General features: G+C 42.5%; 1 protein-coding gene across 1 annotated transcript in view; it reads left to right on the plus strand.

The window, feature by feature from the left end:
• Window positions 1-26027, plus strand: part of PPM1H (protein phosphatase, Mg2+/Mn2+ dependent 1H) — a 143059-nt gene that overhangs the window by 71392 nt on the left and 45640 nt on the right. The window contains exons 3-4 of the mRNA XM_067289940.1: window positions 6419-6763; window positions 15015-15127. Coding sequence (XP_067146041.1) covers window positions 6419-6763; window positions 15015-15127 — 458 coding nt within the window. The remainder of the gene's footprint in view (window positions 1-6418; window positions 6764-15014; window positions 15128-26027) is intronic.

Below are 26027 nucleotides of genomic sequence, written 5' to 3' on the forward strand. Positions count from 1 at the left end.
ATTTTATATTTTCATTTCATTTTTTAACACTGTGAAATATAATGCTTTTTGCCTTCATATAGCATTGGTAGCATTAGAAGCAAGTTTTTTTTAAAGACTATATGACAGGGTGTTAAATGTGATAAAGGTGCAGCTATTCTGCATCAACAGGATGTAGAAATAGAGACTTGAGACACTTCAGTGAATGGTGTAATATCATCCTGGCAAGTGCTTTGTAAGAAAACCAGAGGCTGAATTCTGTAAACACCTCATAGCAAAATCCCACCATAACACCTGATTTGAAATAATCTTTGAGTGGTGAAGCACCCTGTAGAAATGTTTAAGAAAGCAGGTATGAGGAAGGTGATTTATTGAGTATCTGTCTGAGTGGTTTTTTTTTGTTGTTGGGGGGGATTTTTTTTTGTTTGTTTTTTGGGGTTTTTTGTTTGTTTGTTTGTTTTAAACCAAAGGCCTATTCTAATGCCTTTTGTAAGTGTACTTCATATTCAGAACAATAATAGTTAGGGATTTTGTGTTTTTTAAAATAAATTCTTAATGGTAACATGATTTATTTGCCAGCTTGGAATTAGACGAATAAACAATTTCTGAAGGTCTGCAGTGTAAGAACACTCCCTAGCTTACCTGAAAAATTTGTCCCAAATTGATTGCTGTGTATTGCTAAGGCTGCCCATTTTTTTCTCTATAATCTAAGCTCTTATTATTTATATATATATGCATTTTCTGTCATGATTTCTCATCTGTTGCTTGATCCAAAACTTTGCATGTCTTAATTATATTTTACAATTATGAAACCCAGGAGACTGCTGAACCTGCCTGAAAGCTAGGTCAGCAGCTGAGGAGTCTGAAGCTTATTAAATTTCCTAGCACATCCTGGAAGTGAATTGTATGGTTGTTGCAGTGAGGAATGTTTGCTCTTTGTGCATCTGGTAGCTGTTCAGAATGTTGTTAAATCTGTATCTTTTAAAGAAACAAAACCTGAAATGTATCAGTATGTGTTGACTGATCATACTCCCAATTGACTGCTCTGGCCAGTTAAATGAATAAAAGGAGATTCATTATCAAAAGACTCTTTTTGACAGAATACTGCTATAGCTAGTAGAAATAGATTTCTTGTTCTCTGAGAGTTTTCCGAACACTAATGCTTTTTTCTGGTTTTTGTTGGGAAGAAGTTCAAGCTCCCTGGATGTGAAAGAGGAGTGAACAGCCATGCATACGCACGCCAAAATAGACTGGAGCATGGTGGCTACAGGGGTCAACTCAGCTGTGGGAGAAAAGCAAGGACCTTCACATACCTTCTGGTTCAGCTGGGTACCCTGGCCGCTGGCCCTTGTTCTTTCTCTGGACTTTTGCCTTGCTTGCACCATATATTCCATTCTTGTCAAATTGGTATGGTTTTTGGAAAATTCTGCTTTTTCAAACAGAGGAGCTGTTTTTATTCATAGGGCAGGGGAAAGGAGTTCATTTCTACTTCTTTGTTTAGACAGCTAATAGGATGTCTCGAGGTTATTCTCTTTGCTAGTCCTCAAGTAAATGAAGCTTTGTAGGCATGCTTAGAAGTTTCTGGAGACTAATATTTGTGTTAGGGTAATGTTTGCAGATCCCAATTGAAGTTAAGGCCCCAGGGCATCTTACACAGAATGTGTGCATGAGAGAAATGTTGTGGTAGTCATCTCCCCTAACTTCACTTGCTTATAATACAGACCTCTCGGTTATCTAGCTTCCTTATGTAGTCAATAGGAAGCAATAGTTTACCTTGGAATGAGATGAGGATGGTCTAAAAGTGCAGTTTTTCTCTCCATCGGGTATAAGGGGAAATCTAGAGAGGAGTCTAGACACCTCAGAGGTGTCTGAACTTAGCTGAAAACATAGCCACGGCCTCTTGTTTAAAGTTACTAGTCCAAAAAAGACAGAGATAGTTGAAATACAGATGAAGAACCATAGTAATGGTTAACATGCCCATGTTCACCTCGGTGACAGGCTGCGAGTGCTGCTTGGTCTCTCCACTCATCCGTGCTGCCTTTGGGCTTAGAGGCAAGGAGTCATAACATTTCAATTTAATTTTTCATCATGAGCCATTGTTGTGGTTTGTCTGATATTCTTATGAGTTTTAGATATACAAGACAATGCAGCTGAGAGGGACAAAAAGTTGCATCAGCTCTGACCCATCTTTTTTGGAGGAAGACTGAGCTGGAGCTTTTAGCTGTACTCCTGATGAGGTGCTGAAGCATCTTTGCCCACGTCATGGCCCTTTTCTGTGTATTGGGGGGCCCAGTCAAACCCTTTGCACATGGATTGAGGTGCTGCAGTCACCAGAACAAAGCTGGCGAAAGGGAGATGGAGAGAGGGAACTGCAGCAGGCAGAGAGCAGCCAAGCAAGAAGGAGGGGGAAAAGTTGTTTGGAATGAGCACCTCTCTGCAAATCTCAATGACTGTTGCATTATGCTTGCAATTATGAGTGGACTGAGTTAATACCCATTCTCCTGTATTTTCTGACAAGCTCTAATACAGGCTTTGAAGGGGGCTTTCTGTGGAAAATTTCAAGAAAAGTTGGATTTTTTTTAACTCATTCTTATTTGTAGCTGTTACAACTCCCCCCCCCTTTTTTTGGAGGGGGGGGTAAAATATCAAAATTCAAAATACTATAGATGGAAAAATATTTCCATTTAAATTAAATTCCTTTATGCCCTTTTTTCCCCCCCACCTCAGTGGTGACATATCTCCAAAGGAATATCACCCTTTGAATGACATGAAGACATAAGCCATAGCACCATTATCCACGGTGCATCATGAGAGATGAAGTTTGGCCAGGGAACCAAGCCCTAAGAGAAGAATGGGAGCAGAAGTAATAGATCTACAGCTCCCAGGAGGCACAGTGTTGCTATTTTGAATAAATGGTTTCAATTTTCAGCTGAAATACTTTCACTTTGGGACAGTTGTTTCTGTTGACAAAATATTTCACATTTTGCATGGATAGCAGACTATTTTTGCAAGCAGGTTTTTTTTAGTCAGTTATCCAGTTATCCATTAAAAACAGCTTAGGTGGAACTTTACTGCCAACTGTTGTGTGAACCTGGAGTGATTCTCAGCCAAGAGTGAACTAGCACAACTGCCACTCATGTCCACAGGGGTAAAATTTCACAGCAGGTTTTTGGTGAATTTACCAGACTGGGTAAATGGGTGGGCCTGGATATGGAGCTACATTCAGAAATGTGTACATTTGGTTTTTTTCCACCCTTATAGAATATATCCTATATGATATTTACTGTGGTAAGTAATCCAGTACTGTAGGACAATACTCTCTCTTCTCCTCAGTGTTTTGATAGTGAAATGGCGTGCACAACAGACTGCTGTCCTTATCTTGGTAGAATTCAGACTTGGAGGAACTCCGCTGTATAAATGACTGTATTGTTAATGCGGTGGTTAGGAATATGTCTGAACTTTAGTATATGCAGTTTGTGCTTTGTGCGTGGAGCAACAATGGCATAAGCTAAAAAGTAGTGATGTTAGGCAGACTTATGTAATTGTTTTAATTGTGGCATTTAAACATGCATTTCATCAAATGACATTAAAAGTAATAATGCTTGTTCAGCAGTGGACTCTTTGCACTTCAAACAGGGTGAACCCGTAGTGAAGGTCTATATATATATAGTTTGCCAAAGGAGACTTTTGTCTTTGCTGTCCTGTTGTCAGTGGTTGGTACCTTTGTCTCTAGAATGGAAGAAACTAAAAGAAGCTGCAGTTCACAGCCCAAGTTCACATGAACTTGAAATCAGTAGTGCTTTGGTTAATACACCTAGTAAATAGATGTAAAATATATGCTGGTTCATCGGATGTGGTTTTTGTCTCCCTTTGACAGTGGTGTTAATTATCAGCAGAGGTGCGAGGTGGTAGACATCTCAGGCTCCATGTGAGAAAGCAGCAGGATGTGTCTCTTGCTGTGGACTCTCACACCCTGGTTTTCCGATGTCCTTATTTCTCACAGCTCTTCAAGTCCACCTCCAATGCGTGGGGACTTCTGACTATCTTGTGTTTGTCACTTCCATCCCTGGGCACTAGCTGATGGGATTCAGGTGGTACATAAACTCTCTGCTGATCTGTTGTGTAAAAGTGAGCAGTTTTTGAGAGAATGAAGTTGATTTGTATCATAGCTGTGGAGGAGTTGCTATGATGTCTGTCATCCTAAATTAAGACCAGAGTCAGCATAACATAAAAATATAATCTTTAAGTTCTTTGACTGCAGTGAGATGTAGGTTATGCTTTCATAGTATGAGCTGTTTTGCAACAGCATTGCTTTTTTCCCGTCCCTTGCAAAAACATTTGTTTCTAAGTTTATACGAATCCCCCACATCTGACTTACTAACAGTTATTTCAGCATAGCTGGGAGAAGATGCAGGGTTAAGAAGAAATGGAGGGGGAAAAGGGAAGGCTTATTTTCTACGTGAATTTTCCAAAAGAGTTGAGGTGATCCAGGGTGTGGCTACATAGTGTTTTTCCAGCAGATCTGAGCTTATGCTGCCCAGAATTCAGTCTGCTTCCAGGCTTGGGTGAATGGGCCTTACTTCAGCAGCTGTCTAGTGCACAATACCACAAAAACATGGTTTCTGCTCAAATCGGAGCAAGTGTGGAGCCAGTGTAACACCCGTCAGAAGGAAACTGTAGAACAGAAAAGTAGTATTTGAAAATCTCACCCTCAATTGATAACTGCATGTTGCTGAGTATTTAAAATTATCACATACACCTTGTTTTTAATAATGATATCTAGAAAAATTCACTCTTTTCAGATACATAGTCTGCCTATATGAGAGCAGCTGTGAGGACTAGCTGTCGCGTGAAGGGAGGGAAGACAGGCCCTTCCTTATCTTGGTAATTTAGGTTTGCCTGCCAGAGCCCCTTGTTCAAGGACTTTCCCTGAGTCAGTTTTGCAAAATAGGAAAGAACAAGAATTTATTAAAGTGACAGATACAACAGGTTCGGAATTGCTGTTGATAAATGCACTTGCTGCTACAAATTTTCTTTCTTTGAGCTCAAACTAACAATTAAGCACTTTCAATAATAATATATTTCCCTGGGTAACGTCTGATGTTTGTTGGAGGCTCATGTCTTACCAAAGAGGCGTCCCTGTTTGGGGGAGGGAGGAAGAAGGCTCACTCGTCAGCGATCTCCGGTGAACAGGTCGGGGGTTCAGTTTTCTTCCCTTCCAAAACTTTAGTGGGCTGTTCTCTGTTTTATAGTTGCTGAAGGTGGGATGTGGAAGTGCGGCGGTCATACTTCATTGACTAGGTTGCCATTTGCGTGGTTGTTGTGGGGTATGCCCCCCTTATTTACATATAGTTATGCAGCAAAGGGCATGTTTTTTAATATGGTAATCAGGGATAATGAGGCTGGGGGTACTATAGGTCAACACTTAGTCTGTGGGCAGCAATTATTTTTTGGTATGCAACCCTTTGCGGTCAGGGGCGGACCGCGATACCTCCATATCGCTCTTTCCTCCGCGGTGCAGCTGGAACAAGCTGTCTGGCCTTCACCAGGTAGCTCGTTACTCATGTTGCAAAGGGGTGGTGTGCTTTGGCTGCCACATACCATTTCTCCTTTGTGCCCCCTTATCTTTTCTCCCGAATTCTCTCCTGATTCCACACTAGCATGCTAGGAACTGAGCTAAGAGGTCAGATCTAAAAGCATGCTTTTATGCTGGGAGCTATACCAAAACACTTACCTAGTTCTTCTGATTAGAGGATATGTAACTCTAGCACTGTATAGGAAACTTTTTTTCCAAAGGCTAGGAGAATTAAGTGATGAATGTGTAGGCTTGCATGGGTAGAGTGCATCTGGACCCACTTGTGTCCACCATACTGGCTGCCTCTGCCCCGTTCTGGTACCAGGCTTGGCGCAAGCAAAGAAAGCCTGACACTGTCACATCTGCCAGTATGGAGAGGTCTTGCCTACAAGTCAGTTTGGTGGGGATCAGATCTTATTATTACTAGCTGTCTGGCTGAGGTCCGCGGTCTAATGCCAGTGAATGAAAGGGTCTGTCGCAGAAGTACCGGGCATGATCTTGTGCGGCCTTTTTGTCTCCGCAGTGGTAGGTCCAAGGTGGGGTTAGGCTTGGTCAGGGTGCCATATGACTGGAAAGTGAGAAACAAAACAAGTTTAGCTTTTTTTCCCCTCCCCTTTTGATAAGAGGAAAAAAGAAAAAAAAAAAAAAAAAAGCAAAATCATACATCTCTTTCTCCCAGAGCTGTACTAACACACTGGATATTTCCCCCTTCCAGAAAGATCCCTGCATGGGAAAGTCACCTCTGTTTTACCTACTGCTGCTGCTGCTGCTACTGTACCACTGGCAGCTCCGTGATTTCACTACTGGTTGCATAATGGTGACCTTCTCTCTTCCTTTCCTTTTCATCCCCTCCTGCGTTGCCAGGACACAGATGGGATCAACTTATACTACTGGTCCCTGTTTGATGGACATGCTGGGTCAGGGGCAGCTGTCGTCGCTTCCAAACTGCTTCAGCACCATATCCTGGAGCAGCTGCAGGAGCTCGTGGACATCCTGAGGAACTCGGCCGTCCTCCCACCAACCTGCCTGGGAGAGGAGCCCGAGCACCCGGCAGCCAACAGCAGGACGCTGACACGGGCGGCCTCACTGCGTGGCGGGGTGGGGGCCCCGGGCTCACCCAGCACGCCTCCAACACGCTTCTTCACGGAAAAGAAGATTCCACATGAGTGCCTCATAATTGGGGCAATAGAAAGTGCATTCAAAGAAATGGTAGGTATATTTTAGGGCTATTGAATCCATGTTGCGTAAGTTAATGAGTTAAATTGCTTGGAGAAAATGAATATTTATGGATTTTTTTCACTTTTTTTTCCCCCCCGCTAGTTAGATAATTTTGTCCCTACTTAGATGGTGTTTAAGAGCCTCAACAACTTACCCTGTTATAGCCCTGTGAGGCGGAGAACTGTTCTTCTCCCTCTGACAAAGTTGTTGTATACCTCAGTTCTCTGTATATGATTCACGTGCTGTCAAACAGGCAAGAATTTCATCTTAAATCCCAGAGAGCGCTCCGCTGCCATGTTTATGGTTTACTTTGCTAAAAAGACTTTTAGAAACTTGGCTCAATTTTTTTTTTTTAAGATAAAAGTTAGCACTGCCTCACAGTAGTATGTTTCAGCATTGATTGTTATCATAAGTCTGTGCGTAAGGATACGCATCTTATAAAGCTCTATTGCCCTGCAGGAACAACAGCAAAAGTTTCTCAGTAGGTGTCCCTGCACCACGGACCTCTGTTCCTGTTACCCACAGCTGCATAAATTGATCATAAAAGGTCACATTGAAGACATGAATATTGGAAAGATTCCTTGATCTAATAACCTCTAGTTCATGTTAGAGTTGGGGTGGCTCATAAGACAGAATAGTGGATATAGAGAGCCTGGTGTGGAGCTCTTGACCTGTTTGGCGGGGGGGGGAGGTGAGGGGAGCGTGAAACATGTTCTTAGCACCCACTTTACTTGTGTTGCACCATAAATAACTGAGTAGAAATCCTGACCCTATGGAAATGGAATTTCCACTGATTGCTGTACAGAAGGCTATGTTTTGTCTTTGAGCCTATGTAGCTGACTTGGCTACTCTGCTCCTTCCCCTTCTGTCCTTCAAATTCTTTTTCTAAAAAATAATCCTTGCCAGCCAGAGTAGAGACTAGGCCTGCCAGTGAGTACTTTGGGGATCAGGTCTTAGGAGACATCTGTTCTGTTTTTCAGGAAAGCCTCTTTTTGAGCAGAAGATTTTTGAACTAATGAGTGTTTCCCAGAGGTTTTATTTCTTGTCTAACAAGAAGTACAAAGGCAGGATTTGGTCATTGTTTTCCTGATCTACGTGAGTTTTTAGTACATGCATCTAGACTGCAATTGTTGTTGTAAGAAAGAAGTGTTTCACTTTGAATTCTGAATACTGATCATCTTGTTGGATTGCCCTTTCTCCCAAGAAAGTGCAGGCAGAGAGATCCCCAACTGGTCTGGGCACAGCAGTGGCCAAGTTTTAGGTGTCTAGGTCCAGGAGCAAAATCCACAGCCAAGACTGAGGCATCATCCAGTGTGTGGCATATGAGAAGATTTATATGAGGGTTGGACGCACTGCAGCTAGTAGACTAAGCCTCTGCTAGCTGAAAAGAAAGACAGGGAAATGCAAAAATCCGTCAGTTTAATGTGCCCTTTTCAGAAAGGGAGACTAGCTTGCTCCCCTCCTCAGTGAGGAAGCAGGGAAGAGATGATACTGCCTGTCCGCTCTACCTAGGGGTTGCAGAGCATGCTTAAGAGAGGGACACCAATTTCCTGCTTCAGTTGGAGAGGTTTTAAGGCCAGAAGAGTGCTTTTACTGCCAGGCTCTGTCGGGTGTGTGACATGACTATCTCTTCCTTCTGTTGAAACTGGCTGCACATGTGGGAAAGAGATTTGAGTTTCGTGAAGCTGGAAAAGAGAGCTAAAGAAGCACTGTTTCTGAGTGCTCTGTGTAGCCCTTGTTCTGAGGGCAGTGCGTGGATGACTGCCTTCCCACCCTGCCCTCCTGAGCGTGTCCGAGGGAGTGGGGCTGTGATTGCTCTGCTTTGTTTTGAGCTCACGCCTCTGCCTGTTCAGTGTGCACCCAGAAGACGGATGCAGCTGGGCTTGTCGTGGGACCTGTGCAGAAGGAGGCCTGGTGTTACCCGTGCTGACTGTGCCATGAGAGCAGTGCAGACCCGCTTGGCCCTGGTGGGTGGTGGCATGCAGAGGCATGGGCTCAGCAGGGCTGTAGGTGCTTGCAGAGTTCCCTTGCTGAAAGCTCTGTTCGTTTCCACACATCTGGCTGCTCAGGAGGGCTCATATGGATAGACTGCTTGACCAGGGTGGCTGCGTTCGGCCTAGTGATCCTGTGTGCTATTCAGGATTGAGGATGGAAGTTACCACTTGTCCCAGACTGCTGTAGGACTGGACCCATCATGGTTCATTGCAGTGGTGGAAAATCCGTAATATGACAGAAGTGTAGAAAGCCTGTACAGCTCATTACAGATGTGCTGTCTGGGTATTCCATGTACAGATCCTAGTAATCTACCCTTTTATCCAAGCCGATGTCCTGAGAGTATCTGATTATCCTCCCTGTGTCTTCGGTCACATACTACAGATCAGGTATCTTAATTCCCACTTTTGTTTTTTATGAGAGGGCTGAAGTTCATCTTCTGTCTTTGTTACATAAGTGATCCAAAGTGGTTACCACAATGCAATATAGTCCTGACATTGTCTTTTACTTTAAAAGGAAGTCTTCTAAAATAAGAGGTCCAAATTAAGGAGAGAGACAGATAATTATGTCAACTTTAATCTCTGGGTGGTGTCTTGTGTTTACAATTGGTTTAGGCAAAAGAATGTTTTTCTTTTGCGTAAATGTCCGTGTGAGAGAGCAGTTCACAAGATCAGCACTCCAGGGTCTCATTTGTGCCTATAATGACTATGTAGATGGCTAGAGAGAAGTAGGAAGCTTCCTCCTACCTCTCTCTAACTTCCTACTAGTTTATAGTCCTGGTAGCTCTTGGATGAGAATTTTGAACTTCCTCCACAGTATGTTGTTTATTAGGCTTTACTCTGTATGAGAACATCATGGGTGTTGTTGAGTGAATTCAATGCAGCTGAGAGTTGCATAATTTACAAGGGTTTTGTGCCAGCAGAGTGTATCATTTCACCTGGCACTTGGTGAAAGCTCATGTTCCTGGACATGTAGACAGGCTTGTCAGTGCTGCTTCCTGAAACACCCACCACTGCAAAGGAGCCTTTTTTACCTGGTGGAAATGCTGGGTAGTTAGAGATGCCTTTTTTAAAAATACATCCTGTCAGGTTTATCTGAGGGCTTTGTCCCCCTTCTTCCTGGGAGCGTTCGGCATGCCATTACTTTTTTCCCAGCTGCCTTCTGAATTCTAATTAAGTTCTCCCTGTCCTTGCCTCAAGTGTAAAAGGAAGTGTAACTTATCCCTTTCAAATGGCTTTTCAAAATTATTTTTCTCTCTGATGGGTATGATTTCTCTTGGACAGTGCTTGTCTTACAGCTACTTGCAGTAAAAAAGTGTGGAAAGCTGACATGGAGCTAACTTAGAAATCTGATCTATTAAAATATCCTCTCTTTGGAGTGCTTTTCAACAGTGTTCTTTGTGCTGAAACTGGGATAAGTAAATTTGTATGGTGTGTTCTGTGGTGTGTTCTCAGATAAACTGTCCTGTTTAAAATGAACAAAAAAAATTGCTCGATATCAGTAACTCTAAGTGATCACAGTTATTCCGGTTGAATGGAAATAAATTAGCTCAAGTTCTGAATGTATAGTAAGTCAAATCCTCTGATTTTTCATCTTGTGCATTTTAAGATATGTATTTATAGGTTCAGTTCTAGGAACCAGGAGGGATATTTCCAAGTGCACTTGTACTGGATAAAAGCATCAAAGTAGAGCCCCTTGTCTGAATTTCACCTTGTGGGCATGCATGTGATGCATATCTTTTTACTATCTGTCTTTAAGAAAGATTGAGGAGAGAAAGCACCAATGCCACACCGAACCATGATTAATTATTAAAAAATGCCACAGAACCAGGCTGTATGCTTTATTGGAAAGGTATAGTTCTGTATCCATTGAATCATGCTTTTCATTAAGATTCTTTCAATGCAAATGAAATCTAGACAGGTGGTTTTGCAAGATGCTTCAAATCAAAATGGCAGCAATCTTGAGAGCGCAACATATGTCTCACTTTTTTTTCCCTTTAAAAAAAATTCCTCTGATTATGTGACCAATAGAAATAAGTGAAAGGTGGCAACAGTGGTACAAGAACTTTTGATACCTTTTTTGACAGAGTCAAAAAAGATTTAAGAGTTAATTTTGACTTTAAGGCTTCTAACATATGAAATGATTTTTTTTTCTTTTTTTAACAGATACCCGAAATACTGTGTGTAGACAATAAAGCTTCTTTCTGTCATAGCAAGATTCAGATTCTAGAGGAAAGGTCCCAGCTCTGAGGATAGGTGTAGATGAAAAAGTTACTTTAGTTGTTACAGTAATGTGATAACTTGTTATAATGAGGATATGGTAATTTGATCACTTGGCTAGCCTCTGTCTTCTAAATGCTAAATTTCTAAAATTTGGCATCAGGTAAAGATTGCACTGCCTTTCTGTGCCACCACATTTGCTGCTTTCTTCCTCTCCCCCGGGTCTCCGCAGCGCTGGTACCGCCTGTAAGTGTGAGCCAGCCTTGCGGAGGCTCCCGTTGCTCGTCTCGGCAGCGTGCTTGCTGTGCTGGAGACCTGTGCCATGTCTAACGCGCTGATCGAGAACGGGCGGAGGAGGAGAGCGGGGGCCCTGCACCCCCCGGCCTCGTGGAGGGCTGCTGCCGCCCGTCCCCGCCGCAGCCCGGGCACGCGGCAGCGTCTCCGCCGGGTGTCCACGAGGTGGCACGAGCAAGCCGTGGTCAGGGGTACCAGCAGCCTCCGACAGTGGAAAATACTGCCCTCGTGGTGCAGTCTTCCTTCTCCTTCAGAAGAGATCGTTAGCTAGCACCATCAACCAGCGCTTCTGGTCTGGGACACGCAGGTCTGCATGCTGGCGTGGCAGGCGTGCGGAGACCTGCACCGTAAGGGTGGCAGGGTGTCCTCTCCAAGGGCCGACTGACCTGGGAGACAGTGATGTCCATGGGCTGCTTCCGCAGTCGGTGGAAAAGTAACCCCTGCTCTTGATGCCCCTGAAATGTAGCTAAAGATAGTTTAGATTATCCTCTGGAGACATCCTCTCCCTGCACTCCCTTAATTAGGGGGGTTAGAGACCAGACTTACAAGGTGTAAATTACTTTTACGCATACCAGGCTCATAACTGCTGTCTCGATCACACGTCTTAAAAAGAGGGGGCAGAACAGGGACCGAGTTAGCTGCCTTCTCGATGTTAAATGATAACCTCCAACAGAGATGCAGAAATCCTCTTTTAAGAGCAGCTGGCAGCTATAAAAGGTGTTGTCACCACTGTTAATGTAGCCTTTATTTCTTTGGCCTTGGTACTTCAGCCTGCAGTTTGTATCCATTTCCAACTTGGTGAGTGACGTTTTCTAGCTCCATTAGGGTCTGAGAGAGTGGCATGTGCTGCCCTTTGGGCTGAAAGATGTATCATTTGATTCTTTCCAGCACTTCCAGTGCAAGCAGATTGCTATGATGGAGATTCAAAAATCCAGGGCAAGGTCAGCTGTTACTGTTAAGAGTTGCATATACTATGGAAAAGAAGAAAAAAAAATTGCTCTGAAATCTTTCTGCAGCTGGAAGGTTAGGAAAGCTTTGTACGCACTCAGACTTTGTCTAGACTAAGGCCCTGTACAGTGACAGGTACCTCTTGGGGCTTCAGAGACATCCTGGAGTTTCTGCCCTTCTTTGTAAAATGTGTGCTGCACCAGTTTCCCAGCAGCACTATGATAAAGAATTTCCTTAAAAGCCACTGTCTCCACATCAGAATGAATTAGTGGCATGGTGGCTTTTTTTTTTTTTCCTGACTCAAATCTGGTTGTGATGTAGTAAAGTTCCCCCCCCCTTCTTCTTCTCAAAAAAAAAAAAAAGTAGTATGTAATATCAAATTAAAAATGGAACTGAATATACTCTGGTAGATCGCAGTAGTAAACCTGAGTTCTGAACAACAATTAGGTGTGCGTTTAGAGTTGGCTGAGTGAGTCATTCTTAAGACTTGTAACTTAAAAAAAAAAAAAAGTGAAAGTTAAAAAGAAAAAGAAAAAGAAAAAGATCTTTGTGTGTTAAGGCTCAAACTCTCCAAAGAACCCAGTACGCAGACCTCTAGTTTAAGTCAAGGAAACTGTGATAAATGAGCCCCTTAGGGTTATTCATCTTCTCTCCTATAACAAATGATTCTGAGTTCTGCTTATTGAAAGAAATAAAGTTTAATTTTGGCATTCTGGCACTTGCAAAGTATATGTATGACAGAGTTGAAACCAGGTGAGGAAACATATTTTGTTTAAAGGTCTCAAAGGACACTGAGCAGCGAAGATGAAGGTTTTTTAAATTCTTGGCAGCATCTTGAAAATCCACTGTAGTATTTTAAGTTTAAATTATTTTAGTGGTTAGAAACGTCTGCTTCCTTTAAACTGTTCTTTGCGGCTTAATTTAAAGATGTGTAGAAGCCATGGGGAGGAAAATCAACTTTTCTGTGGCAAGATTATATAAAGTGGCATTTATGACAGGCCCATGTCTAGGAGCAAATCTTCTGTAAGATTTGATTTTTGGCTTTGAGGTGTCTTCTTCCTGGTCCTTGCCCCACCGACAAAAAAAAAAAAAAGGAAAAAAAAAATTGATATGTAAGAGCGAGCAGTGGAGAGGCTGAGTGCAGTTCCCGGGTGCGTCGGGCGATGGCCTCGCGGGGTAGCACAGCACTGCCGCACCGCTGGCCCCCGGGCTGGATTCACGGAAAATGGGATTGGGCCCCGCGCGCCCCAACCGACCCACGAGGAATTGTGTTATTTGTGACCGGCGCTATCAGCAGCACAGCCCCTCGTGCTCCCGCGGCGGGGAAGGCAGGGACCATGCCGCCACGCATCCATGCTGCCTGAGAAATACGCCCTTTTCTGAAATGTGCAGGGAACAAAGCGTCGGCTCTGGCCTCTTTCAGCTCCGCAGATTTTCAGTCAAATTGCAGCTGTCATGGTTAGCATTTGTTGTGGTGCTTTTCCCTCAGATAAATTTAGCTCTAAAATAAAGCTCTAAATCGCACACCCCAAGGCACAGACAATTTGAGCTGTTTGTTGCTCAGTGCAAAGAGCAAAGTGGCTGAAGTATAGCTCTGTGCGTGAATACACACATACAGAGGCAAACAAATACATCTGCAATAAAAACGCATACAAGTAGGCAGGGTTCAGCTGAAAAGATCAACCAGCACCTGCAGTAGCCATGTTCAGTGATGCTCCCTGTGTGAATCCTAGTACTGCAAGGAAAGAGCAGTTTAAATTGGGGTTAATTCTGGCCATAGGAGAGGAGGGTGCTTTGTAACATGTTGCATTTTTATTACAAGCTAAACAAAGAGGCAGGTCATTGGCATACAATTCAATTTGTGTTTAAAATGTATAGAGTACTGGAAAGCTCATTTACATGTTTTTACATGATCTGCATGCTTTTCTGGGACAATATAAACTCCTGGGCTTGACTGATTGTCAGTGATAGATGTGACTTGTGTTCTCTGCTTCTAGTAAGCAGCAAGGCTTTTTTTTGTTTGTTTAATATTTCTTTCACTTGGAATCAGTTAAAAGTTGGACGTTAAACACAAACAAAACTGTTTGAGTAGGTACGTAGCTCCCTGAATTTGGGCCTGTGCATGCACGTAAATCTTTTCATGGCCTCATGAAAGCAGTGAGATGACACACAACCTGAAACCATGGTTCATCTTGGAAAGTCTGTGACTGCAGAGTATTTATCAGTATATGCTGTTCTACTGACCTTTTTTTCCCCCCTTAAGAAGTTTAGCATGCCTTCATTCCCTGTGCTTCTGAAGGATAGCCTTGTAATAAGAGTGTGCTTGCTGCTGTTTGTAAATGTGTATTCTCCACAGTCCTAGACTTCCTTTTGGAGAGCAGGTAGTTATTCACATCATAGCTAGGTCTCCATTAATTATTTCCTGTCTATGTAAAGCACTGTGCAATTATATCATCAGGTACCAGTTGTCAAACTACATCTATCTTTGCCTTCATTGTGCTTTTTCCATTGCAAAATCTCTTGCATCCCTCAGATTTGCCATTTATTCCTTGGTGCCTTGTATTTTATGATCTTCTGTCTTGAATTTTCCCAAACAGCTTTGTATGATAAGTAATAGGTACTCTTTGACTTTCCATTCATCTCCATGAACATGTAGCCATAGCTGCAAGAGTAAAGTAAGTAAGTGGGGCTTGCAATTTAAGAAAGATGGTCACTTTTTAGGGGAATCTTCATTTTCTAAAACCATAATTGCAACACTGTCTTTATAATTTTTGTTCTTTTTTTTGTAGGATTCACAAATAGAACGAGAGAGGACTGTGTATAATATTTCTGGTGGCTGCACAGCTCTTGTTGTGGTGTATTTGTTGGGGAAGCTTTACGTGGCAAATGCTGGTGATAGCAGGTAAGCAACTGTGGTGTCTCCCTGACTCTCCCTTCACCCCAGTCCCCCAAATCTACTGGTTTTGATTTCCTTAGGGGCAAGCAGTATCACAATGCAGTTCTGCTGCAGGACCAGAACACTTACCGGTTCTCACAAAACCTAATGCTTAAGGCAGTGATAGACTTCTGATATCTAGTTGAGTGGTGAATGCATTCAGAGGGGTTGATCCTTCTGTTCTTTGTAGCAGTTTCTGGATGATGTGATGGCTGTAGAGTAGTGCAAAATCACTGAATAGCCAATCAAACAGAGGAGACCTTGGATGTGTAGTTGAATTGTCTGTCGAGCACCGTTTGGTAAGATCACTGTGTTTGAAAACTGGAAGAGCTGGTAGAGCTAGACTGGTTCAATAGGAAGTCCTATGGCCCCTCTCCACAGCCCTTGGAAGGATATCTTGGAAGATCACTTGGCTCTCAAATTTTGATATAGTTGAAGCTGGTCATCTGTAAGCAAATAGCTGCTACTTCTGCAGTGAAAGAGGAGGGGAGGAAGAGGGACTATCACAGGTTAGGATTTTTATTGTGTCCTGTTCTGTCTCACGGATTTGTCCATTCCTCAGAGCCGAATGCTGTAGTTCAGAAGTGTGTGTGTGTGTGTTTTTGTTAAAGTTGAATGCTTTAAACACCACAAATGAGAAGCTTTCTCTGACTTAGCTAAAGCTAGGAGCATACTGGAAATCTCTCACTTGTACTCTTTCGCTCTGTATCGTGCTCTGCCCATGCCACCATCAGAGAGAGGGAATAAGACTGTTCTTGCACCACTTCAGACCTTCACATGTTTATGCAGAGTGCTGCCAGAAGAAACAGGCCTGGTGCAGTAGTTCTGTTCATGATACAGACCATTGTGTTCTGTTAGTAAGCAGCTGAATGATTGTAAGTCTGCAAAGGTATAAAACCAGCCTGTCTTTAGCTGAAGACTGCTGCAGAGTTATGCATTTAATTGTGTTCAAGGTTTGTGCGCACATACTTCGTGCTTGTATTGTGTATACCCATGTATTTCCAGAGACAGGGCTCGAGCAGTGTTTTGTAGCTTCAGCCTAAGGTTTTTGTTGCCTGTTGCTGCTTCAAACTGTGTAGATAGTAAGATGTGAGTGAAGTTCCTATTTTTTTGCATGTTGATGATTCTTGCTAATGTGATGAATTTGGTGTATATATTACAAATTGTTTACCAAGTTCCCCTTGGCAAGTGACAGTTTGAATCTCCTTTGCACATTGAATGTTGGACTAGTCCTCACAGAGGACAGCTGCAAGCATGTTTAAGTGGAGTGCCTATCCAGTCATCAGAACCACTGGCTACATTACATTTTACCTCTTTTATCATGTTTTGCCTGTGTTACTGTAATATTTGAGGAGCAATTGAGTCTCTTCCATTGAGTTGGCTAAAACTCATTGTTGTCTCTTAATAAGTCTCTTTCATCTATACTATGTAAAACTGGCCATGCTGGATGTACTTCTGAGCAGCTGAGATCTTTTTCTTAAATGACTGACTGCTTCCAGTTCCTGTCCAAGATTCCTCCTCTGCCCCTGGAGAGCAGCCTCAGCTGCATTGCAACCTCCTGATACCCATGGGTAGAAAACCTCATTGATAGTGATCTTGAAGTGGCCTCAGCGTCCGGTGTAGATAAAGCCACTGAGACTTCAGGAGGCTTTGAGTGATCTTTAAGCCCATCCAAACATCTCCTCAGAAGAAGAGGAAGAGCAGGAATGAGAAGGTAAACCACTGGCAAAGCTAGGTCTTGTTGGGACTAGGACTGAAGCTTTTCTATTCATTCCTCAGATCCTACAGGTAACAGGGTCTCCAGATCCAAAGCACTTTGGTTTTGCTCTTTCCAGACAGGCTTCAAGGAAAACTTACTTGTGCTGGGAAGGGCTCTATGCATTCCCAAACTCTTTGACTTTCAAATATACCCACTTCTAGATTTTCTTATCTCATTCATTCAATAAAACCTTTAAAGCCTAGAAAATAGGCACTCTCCTGCCAAGTGCCTGCTTCCCATGTTTCAGAAGGGGAGAAAAACAGTTATTATGACGCGTCCAAGTTGGTGCTCATCAGTAAAAGGACATTTTAGACATCTCTGAGTTTGTCTGCCTACTGCCAGGGTGCACAATGTTGTAGTCGTGTATTTTTAAAAGCCCAGTCATGTAGCCAAGAAGTTCTTACTCAGTGGAAAAATATGTTCATTTTTGTTGTCTCATGCCTTGTGTGGTCAACTTTGCATTTTGTACAGATACAAATGAGTGCAGTGAGAAATATAATAAGGAGACTACTTCTCAAGAGTGGACAAACATTTTGGTGAGAAGAGTGGGGTGGTTTTTGTTTGTTTGTTTGTTTTTTCTCCCCCCCCCCAAAAGGGGACTTGTGTTTGTTGATTTTAGAACTAAATGCCAAAACCCTCAGTTCCTCAGTCGAGCTTTAGTTTCCCTGAGTTCACATACTTGGTTGCACTTCTCCTCTGTTCTCATTCTTTCTCCCCTCTCCACTCCCCCGGTGAAAAACCTACAAATAAATCAAGCTACATTTCCCACAGACTGCAGTCTGAGAGAGGAGGTTTCATACTGCAGTGATGGGAAATAAATGTTTACGTATCAACGCAAACCTCATTTGTACTGATTCTGTTGCTCAAAAGAGAGTTAGGTCTTTTAATTCCAGACAATTTCAAAACAGTTGAAGCTTATAAAGGTGGGTTTTGAACAGCTTCTGCTATCACAGGACCAAGGTATATACAACAAACTGTTACTATCACAATGAGACTAAAGAAACACCGAGCATGGGACTTGAATAATAATGTGCTGTTCTGTGCTGTGCCAGTTATACCTCAGACTTAGGTCTCTGGTATTCAGTTTAACCACTAAAGCTTCTCAAATCTAATCATTTCATGCCACGTACCCTGGCACTGTTGTATAGCAGCTGTCCTTTTGTAGTTGATGTGTAATTACATCATGAAAAGATTTTAATTACCATATTACTAAATTACCAGCCAGCAATCCTTTCAGGTTCAGCCCTAGCTCGCTTCTGTATGGACTATTAGCCTTCTCCATGCTGAACACTTTTGGGTGACGTAAAATGGAGAAAAATTGTGCTAATTGTAGGTTTTGTTATGAACTATTACTGAGCTTGATGTTATGGCATCACTAATGTCAATGATATAATTAAACTTCTGCTAACGATGCAATCACAGTCCTATAATAATTAAATGGTAACGGCACATGATACCAGAATTCTACTAAGAATGAGGTGATGTCTTCAGAGCCTGATGAAACAACTTGGAGGGAGCCACTTCCATTGGCTCATCTGGTCATTCTTGGACTCTGACATAAATATACCTACTTGTACAGTCAAATTTATGTCTGAATATTGGCCAAAGCTTTTTAATGTGTTCCTCTTTCTCTCTCTCGATGGTTAACATTGTTCAAAAAGGCTCTCTAGACAGGGACTAATAGTGCTGTAGTCAGCTGTCCCATATATAATGCTTTTCTGGTGAGCGTTGGTACACTGTGCTTTGCTTACCAATTTGACATGTACACTATGGTAATTAGGCCAGACTCTCTGAATAGCTTGCTTTTTTTTTTTTTAATAAGGAATACTAAATTTTCTCTGCTCACTCTTTTAAATAGTATTGTTTGGGGGTTTTTTGTTTTTTTTTATATTGCTAAAGTGATTTTTACCTCTAAACTGCCATAACACACCTCGTTAATCTCACTTCTTTTTAGCTTTGTGGTCTTTATTGGTATATTGTTTTACAGCTAGTGATGAAGCCATAGTAAACCAAGGACTTAAATGTTTTTACTGATTACTGCCCAATTATTGTATAACCTCATGCAACATAACATTTGCCCAATATCGTTCCGATGACCTTAGGTCAGTATAATCATATTAACTATCTCTGGCACAAGAGTTCTGACTTTCATGTTGGCTGTCCAAGGAGCTGCTTGGAGACTACAGGGGCTGCCATGTTGTGCTGTGTTACACCTGGAGGTGTTATAGAGCCATTTAAGTTAGCTCTGCCTTTATCATTATGAGAGATGCAAAACATCACAAGTTATTTTGACTTTTCCATAGGCACTGAAACAATCACTAAATCTGCAAATGGATTTTTAGGCTTTTCTGATTTGTTGGCAGACGATAAGACAAAATAAGTGCTCTGACGTTTCAGAAGCTTTCACAGGCTTGGAGAATGACTGGATTTTTTTTTTTTTTTTTTTTTTTTACTTCATCACTTTGCTTTTTTTTTAATTATCTTTTTGCTTCCTTGTTTCCCTTATGCTTATGTCTTCAGGGCACATTCACCCTCTGGCTGAACATGCATCCTCATGTCTAGAGAAGGTTTTCTCTTCCTTTTTGCAAGTGTAGAATTAATGCTCAGGCATTTGGGATTGCTGGATGATAGCAGTTTGAGTGAATGATTTTATGATCCATGTGGGTGCAGGATAAACAACTTTATTGATGCATCAGATGCCCAGATTTGGGAGAGTGCATTTATAATCCTGACTTTTCGCAACATAATAAAATAGTGAATTGAAAATTTAATTCCACCTTGTTTACTGTTTCGCTTCTTTCCCCTTTGCTTCTTGTGTTGAATCTTACTAAATCTCTACTTTCTCTTTGTCTGTATCATGGTGTTTTTCAGCTGTTTTCCCTATTAATAGTTCTCATTGTAGGGAGTGAAATTTGGGGGATTAATGAGGTTTTACCAATGAGTGAGGCAGGGAAATAGCCATGTGTCTGCTGACTGAAGCCTGGCACTGTAGTTCAAGCGGAATTTTTGAAAAGGCAGAATTGAAGATTCTGATCTATTTGTGGTGTTCATGGTATGTGATCTCTTCTCAAGGCAGTTCAGAAGGGTGATCTTTGCCAGATGATCTTAACATTGTATAAGGATGGGAACTAAGAAAATGTTCTAGTATATTACTGTTGTAGAGTTCCTTTGCTGTACTCTTTGGTTTATAGTATTTTTTTAAGAAACTTTAATTTTCTGTTTTTCTTAACTACTTATTTTCTAATCTGAACTGTGTATAGTATGAGTAGTCTGCTTAGTCCTCTTGCCTCCTTACATCTGCATCTGCATAAGCAACAATAATTGTGTTTTGTACTTAGTACTTAGAGGCCTCTGGAGGAAAGGCTAACTCAGTTCAACTTCATCAGTCCGCAGTATTTAGAACAACATTCTTACTCCTATCTCCTCCTAAGATGTGACAAGCAGCAAATGAACGGTGCATAGGGCCTTTTCACCCTGGAACCACACCATCTGTGGTGGCTCTTCTTCCTCCTGCAAATTCTCGTTACTTCCATTCCTCAAGTGATACCTTCTCTCAAGAGGCCAGAACAACACTTTTGGACCATATTTTGGCCAAGCTATATGCACGTCCTCTTGTTAGATGATATTAGTCCTTTGACAGAATCTCTCTCAAAAAAAAAAAGCTTAATTGTTTCAGGGAAACAGATAACCAAAGCCTGATCTGCTCAGGAGCCTGTAAAGTGAGAAGAGACTGGATTCAAAACAAAGCCAGTCTCTCCCACACAAATTCTTATTCACTGACTAAGGTTTGGTAGGTGGAGAAGTCTGGTTCTGCCCAGCAGAAAATGCTGGAAAAGAATGTGACGTCTTAGTCACATTCAGAAGATACAGCCAAATCCCGTCTCGCTTTGTTCCCCTGCTTCCCTTCCTTGGAAGCCTGACTCTCAGGCCTGCAGAAAGCACTTCTGTTTCCCTTACTATCTCTCCTCTTTCCAAGGAGAATAAGAACATAAAGTACATAAGAATAGCAGTGACCTCAGATCTTGCAGGATTTCGTGCTGGTTAAAGCTTTTGGAGACACTTCAGGAAACACTTTAGCAGAGATGTGTGTGTGGGGGGGAGTTGTTGGATCAGAAATAAGTCATTGCATTCAACGTGGAGTGGTAAGAAAGCAGAGTGTTTTCTACCGATCCAGCAGATGATGAGTTCCAGAGTACTGGCACGTTATATCCAACAGTGACTTGGCAGAAATGATTAATTTGGCAGTCAGCGTTCATAGGCTTTTGAAGACAAAACAAATGTCCTGCCTCTTCTCCAAACTCATGTTTTTTTCTGGGAGAGAGCTCATGCCTGAGCAATGTCTATGGCAATCTAGCAGGTTTTGAAGCCATTATAAACAGTTTTGATGTGTGGTACGCTCAGTTAAGTCTTCAGTCCTAACCACACAGACATCTACCCGTGAACTCCTTACGTTTCAGATTATGAGGAAGGAGAGGAGTTTTTGCTATGCAAGTAATCTCAGTAAATTCAAAAGCCACAGTTCATTGGTGCTAGTTTCCAAAAGCAGTATATTCTTTACCTTTCATTCTCATAGGTGTTCAAACTTTGGCGGGGGGGAACACACAACAGCAACTAACCAAGTTGAACAAAAAGGTTGGTTGCTACCACTGCAAGTAAAAGTATTCCCTTGCTGTGCATTTTTATTGGTGTGTATATAAGCACCAATTGAAAAATTCCCACTGTAATAATGTCTTCAAATGTATGTTGCATATGTAGTCTGCAGAGCTTGTAGTCTGTGAGACAAGATGAGCAAGGGTGGTGAGACCCCATTTTAATCACTCTTTTGCCTGTATTGATGCATAAAGATCCTGTGATCTTTAGTACGGGCAGCTCATGGTATAACTGGGTATACCAGAACCCAGATCTACCAGTGCACTGCATTAAGCTCAAAACCATCTTTTCATCTGTGCCTTTTTTACTGACCGCAGAAAGACTCGTGGATTCTTCCTTTCAGTTTTACAGGGCCAGGGCTAGGGCCTGCCAAGCAGGCTGGGAGCACTGACATCCTTCTAGGCTTCAGTCAGTACCGCAGGAGAGGAACCAGGGGAAGTTCCCCAAACTCTCTTGGAAGGCTCCTCTCAGCTGGAAGGCTCCTCTCAGCCCCTGAACTCAAGGAGCCAGGCAGTGCTGTCCCATCAGCATCTAGACAGTGCAGCTTGAGCCCCGCTCCTGGAGCTGTTAGTGAGGGCTTCCCCTCTCAGCTCTGAACGTACGAATGAAGCAGGACTTGGGTAAAAATTCACTGACGCAAGTTTAGCAGACTGCGGCTTTCAATGTGCTTTTATCTCTCAGTTCAACTTGTTCCAGTATTCTGTAACTGCCACTTAGTTACGTATGCAGAAGAGCTGATATCAAGATAGTCTTAACACTTTAGGTGCCACAGTCATTCTGGGCTCTTCCTTACTGGTAAATCACCGAAGATCGGTGGGGGGAAAATGCCATACTTCTGTGGTCAGCCATATACTGGCAAAATAAACACTGACTTGCATAGCAATTCCTTCGTCCACTAAACCCAGGTTTAGTTACCATAGTAACTCATCCTGGATATGAATGTGATATTTTGGACAGCAAAGGAGGGGAAAAAAAAAAAAAAAGACTTTGATTCCCCATATGCCAGTCCAGAGGCTTGGAGCTGGCCACTGAGGTGGCTGTGCTGCTTTGTTCGTTTCCCTGGCATGGCCTAAATAGTTGGTGGCATGTTGTTCAGCCATGATACAGAAGCACAGTGGTGTATCATCGTTGTGACCTTGGACTTAGCAGTATTCAAACCAAGAATACACTGATATCATGATGGGCAGAATGAATCCCATGAGGGCAGTAAATCTCCCATATAAGCATGCTGGAGTCACCAGCAGGCACTTTTCATGCGCCAGCAGGGTCCACTCACTGTAAACAGGTTTGTAATAGCTGCCTGGCTGCCAAGGTCCTCTGAAGATCAGTATGTTCAGAAACCAACAGAATTGGTTTACATCTTATATCTTACAACACACAATTCATTCCAGAATGTTTTAGTTGAGTTAGTTGGCTTTTAATTTAGTACAACTGGAACCAGAGTAGAAAATACTACAAGTATATGTGTAAACATGTAAAGTCACCACTGACAGATATTTCAGTAGCAAAAGTTACTTTCCTTGCCGAAACAGTGAAGTATCGCATACAGACAGCTGGCACCGTCCCATTAGAAAATCTACTGTGATGAGGTAGGAGTACAAAAAATGATATAATTAGCCCTAAAATGAAACGCTGTTAGTAAGGCCAGTTGGCTAATAATTAGCCAAATGCTACTAACAGTAATAACTGCAGACTTGGATTACATCAGACCAGCAAGACACTTGAGGAGCTAAACTAGAGCAAGGGATTCAAGAGGGAGTCTCATGGGAATGGAGCTGCACCCAGCCAAAGAGACTCTGAGACCTGGAAGCATGCGGCTCCGGGTGTCAAAAATCTCAGGCTGATGTGTCTTCTCCAGGCTGTCTCCTCTGTGGACAACCTGCAAACTCAGTATTATATTTAATTTAAAATCAAAAAATGATGGTGGTATAGAAACAGCTGAATTAATTTACTTACAGAGTTGATGATGGGCAAGTGCCTGTAATGATTGGATGCAATATATAGGGCAGAGGGAGGTCTTCAGGAGTAGAAAATCCCTTTAACTGCTGCTTACTAAGTTGTTAGCTGAATACATGAGATGGAATGTGAGAACAGTTCTAAAAACTTAGATTTTTATTATTTTTGGCAGTAAGGAAGATGCTGACTGGCTCGGGTGCTAGTGTAAATGAGACGTAAGCCCTTCCGTGGAAATCTATGAATATTATTTTGCTATGAGAAATAGCTTCTACTTGCCTATTTGTAATCCTTTATTAAAAATAATATGATTCATTTAGTAAAAGCAGACCACCAAAAGAGTGGCTTTAGAGTATATCAGCACCCTCATTTTGTACAGAGGCCTTCTCCTTGGAAAGGACTAAATAAGCATTTGGAATGTAATGTGAATGAGGCAGGTAAATTGAAACAAAATAAAGTTTTACATGCGTGCCTGAAAGAAAAGCTTGCTTGCTTGCATAGTGCCTCTGAAAGAAGACTCTCCAGGTTCCTTGCAGTGACAGGATTGTGTGATTTCTTTCCACAGCTCTTGCAAAAGCATGGGGAGATGCTTATGTTATCGCAAGAGCAGTGTAGCGCAGTTGGCTCAGTACGGATGCAAAGAAGGAAAAGAGGCCCTTGAGTCAGATACCTGTGAAAGCCCCATGTCAGGGTCCTTGCAGAGCATGACTGAGCTTCGCAGCTGCTCTTCTGGGCAGATGCCCCTTGCTGCTGAGTAGGACTCTGTCAAAGGCCTTGGCAAAAGTTTGGGGGAGTCCCTCATTGTTTGTGCAGGAAATACTAAAGCACACGGGTGCAGGAAGTTATTTTAACCCTGCCTTTGTGCAATAGCCAACCAAGGCAAGTTCTTGCACCATTTATTGGCTGGAGGGAGCAGAAGTTCCCTCAAGCCATTAATGAATGCATCTGAGCAGTCTGCTTTAGCCACGGTGTATGAGATGGGACAAAATTGTCACAGGAAGAGCCACTAGCAGGGAGACTGCATTCCCTGTTAATGCTGACTTTTTGTTCAGTTGAAAGAAAAATGATCCAGTGTTTCTAGTCTGTCATAATGTTTTTGTGGACAGCCTGATGTTCACACTGATAAATGTGGTGAAACCAGGGTGACGGGACCCTTGAATGACAGTAGATGGAAAATAATGGCAGAGGCGATTTTAATCGTCTCTGACGTCTCCCCATGTTCACAGAATCACAGAATCACAGAATCACTGAGGTTGGAAGGGACCTCTGGAGATCATCTAGTCCAACCCCCCTGCTCAAGCAGGGTCACCTAGAGCACATTGCACAGGATTGCATCCAGGCGGCTTTTGAATATCTCGAGAGAAGGAGACTCCACCACCTCTCGGGGCAACCTGTTCCAGTGCTCTGTCACCCTCACAGTGAAAAAGTTTTTCCTCATGTTAAGATGGAAGTGTCTCTGTTTCAGTTTGTGCCCATTGCCTCGCGTCCTGTCGCTCGACACCACTGAAAAGAGTCTGGCCCCATCCTCTCGACACCCTCCCTTCAGATACTTGTACACATTGATAAGATCTCCTCTCAGCCTTCTCTTCTCCAAGCTAAACAGGCCAAGCTCTCTCAGCCTTTCCTCATAAGAGAGATGCTCCAGTCCCCTAATCATCTTTGTGGCCCTTCGCTGGACTTGCTCCAGTAGTGCCACATCCCTCTTGTACTGGGGAGCCCAGAACTGGACACAGTACTCCAGGTGTGGCCTCACCAGGGCTGAGTAGAGGGGGAGAATCACCTCCCTCGACCTGCTGGCAACACTCTTCCTGATGCACCCCAGCACACCATTGGCCTTCTTGGCCACAAGGGCACATTGCTGCCTCATACTTAACTTGGTGTCCCTCAGACAGTGCTGACAGCTGTGTGTTCAGTGAGGATATCCGGCAGCAAGAAGTGTGTTTTTTTATTAACAACCATTATATTCATTTTATCTTTGTGCTTTTGTCTTCTAGTGATCAGCGTAGCATATAAGGAATTATCATTAATATTACTAAATTCACGGTATCCTCTTCTTTTTCAATAGGTTCAGATAAATGCTTGTTTAGAATTATAAGATTTTAGTTTGATTAGCTCAGTCCTATTCAGAGTTGTTGCTTGTTTCCGTTTTGCTAGAGATGCTGAGTAGGAGTGGGGCATTTATGAAGCATCGCTTGGGTGTTGGGGATGGGGAGCAGCTAAGGTGTTTTTGCCATCGGTGTTGCTGAGGGTTGCAGCTTTCACCTCTGAATTTTATGGTGATGGACATGGCATCAGTGGGACATGTTTTAAATGCCGGTTAAATTTTTGTATAATGGTTTATTTCACTATCCTCAGTCTGCCTTGATTCAAAGAATTAAGGAAATCATTTAAAGGCTTTGTGCTATAGTTCCATGATTATTGCTGATAAAATGAGGTGTTCACCAGGCTTATAAAGAAACACAGAAATGATTCTGCATGGGATTAAGGAGGGTAATCCAGTTAGTA

The sequence above is a fragment of the Apteryx mantelli genome, chromosome 1 (genome assembly GCF_036417845.1).
Source record: "Apteryx mantelli isolate bAptMan1 chromosome 1, bAptMan1.hap1, whole genome shotgun sequence".
NCBI lineage: Eukaryota > Metazoa > Chordata > Aves > Apterygiformes > Apterygidae > Apteryx > Apteryx mantelli.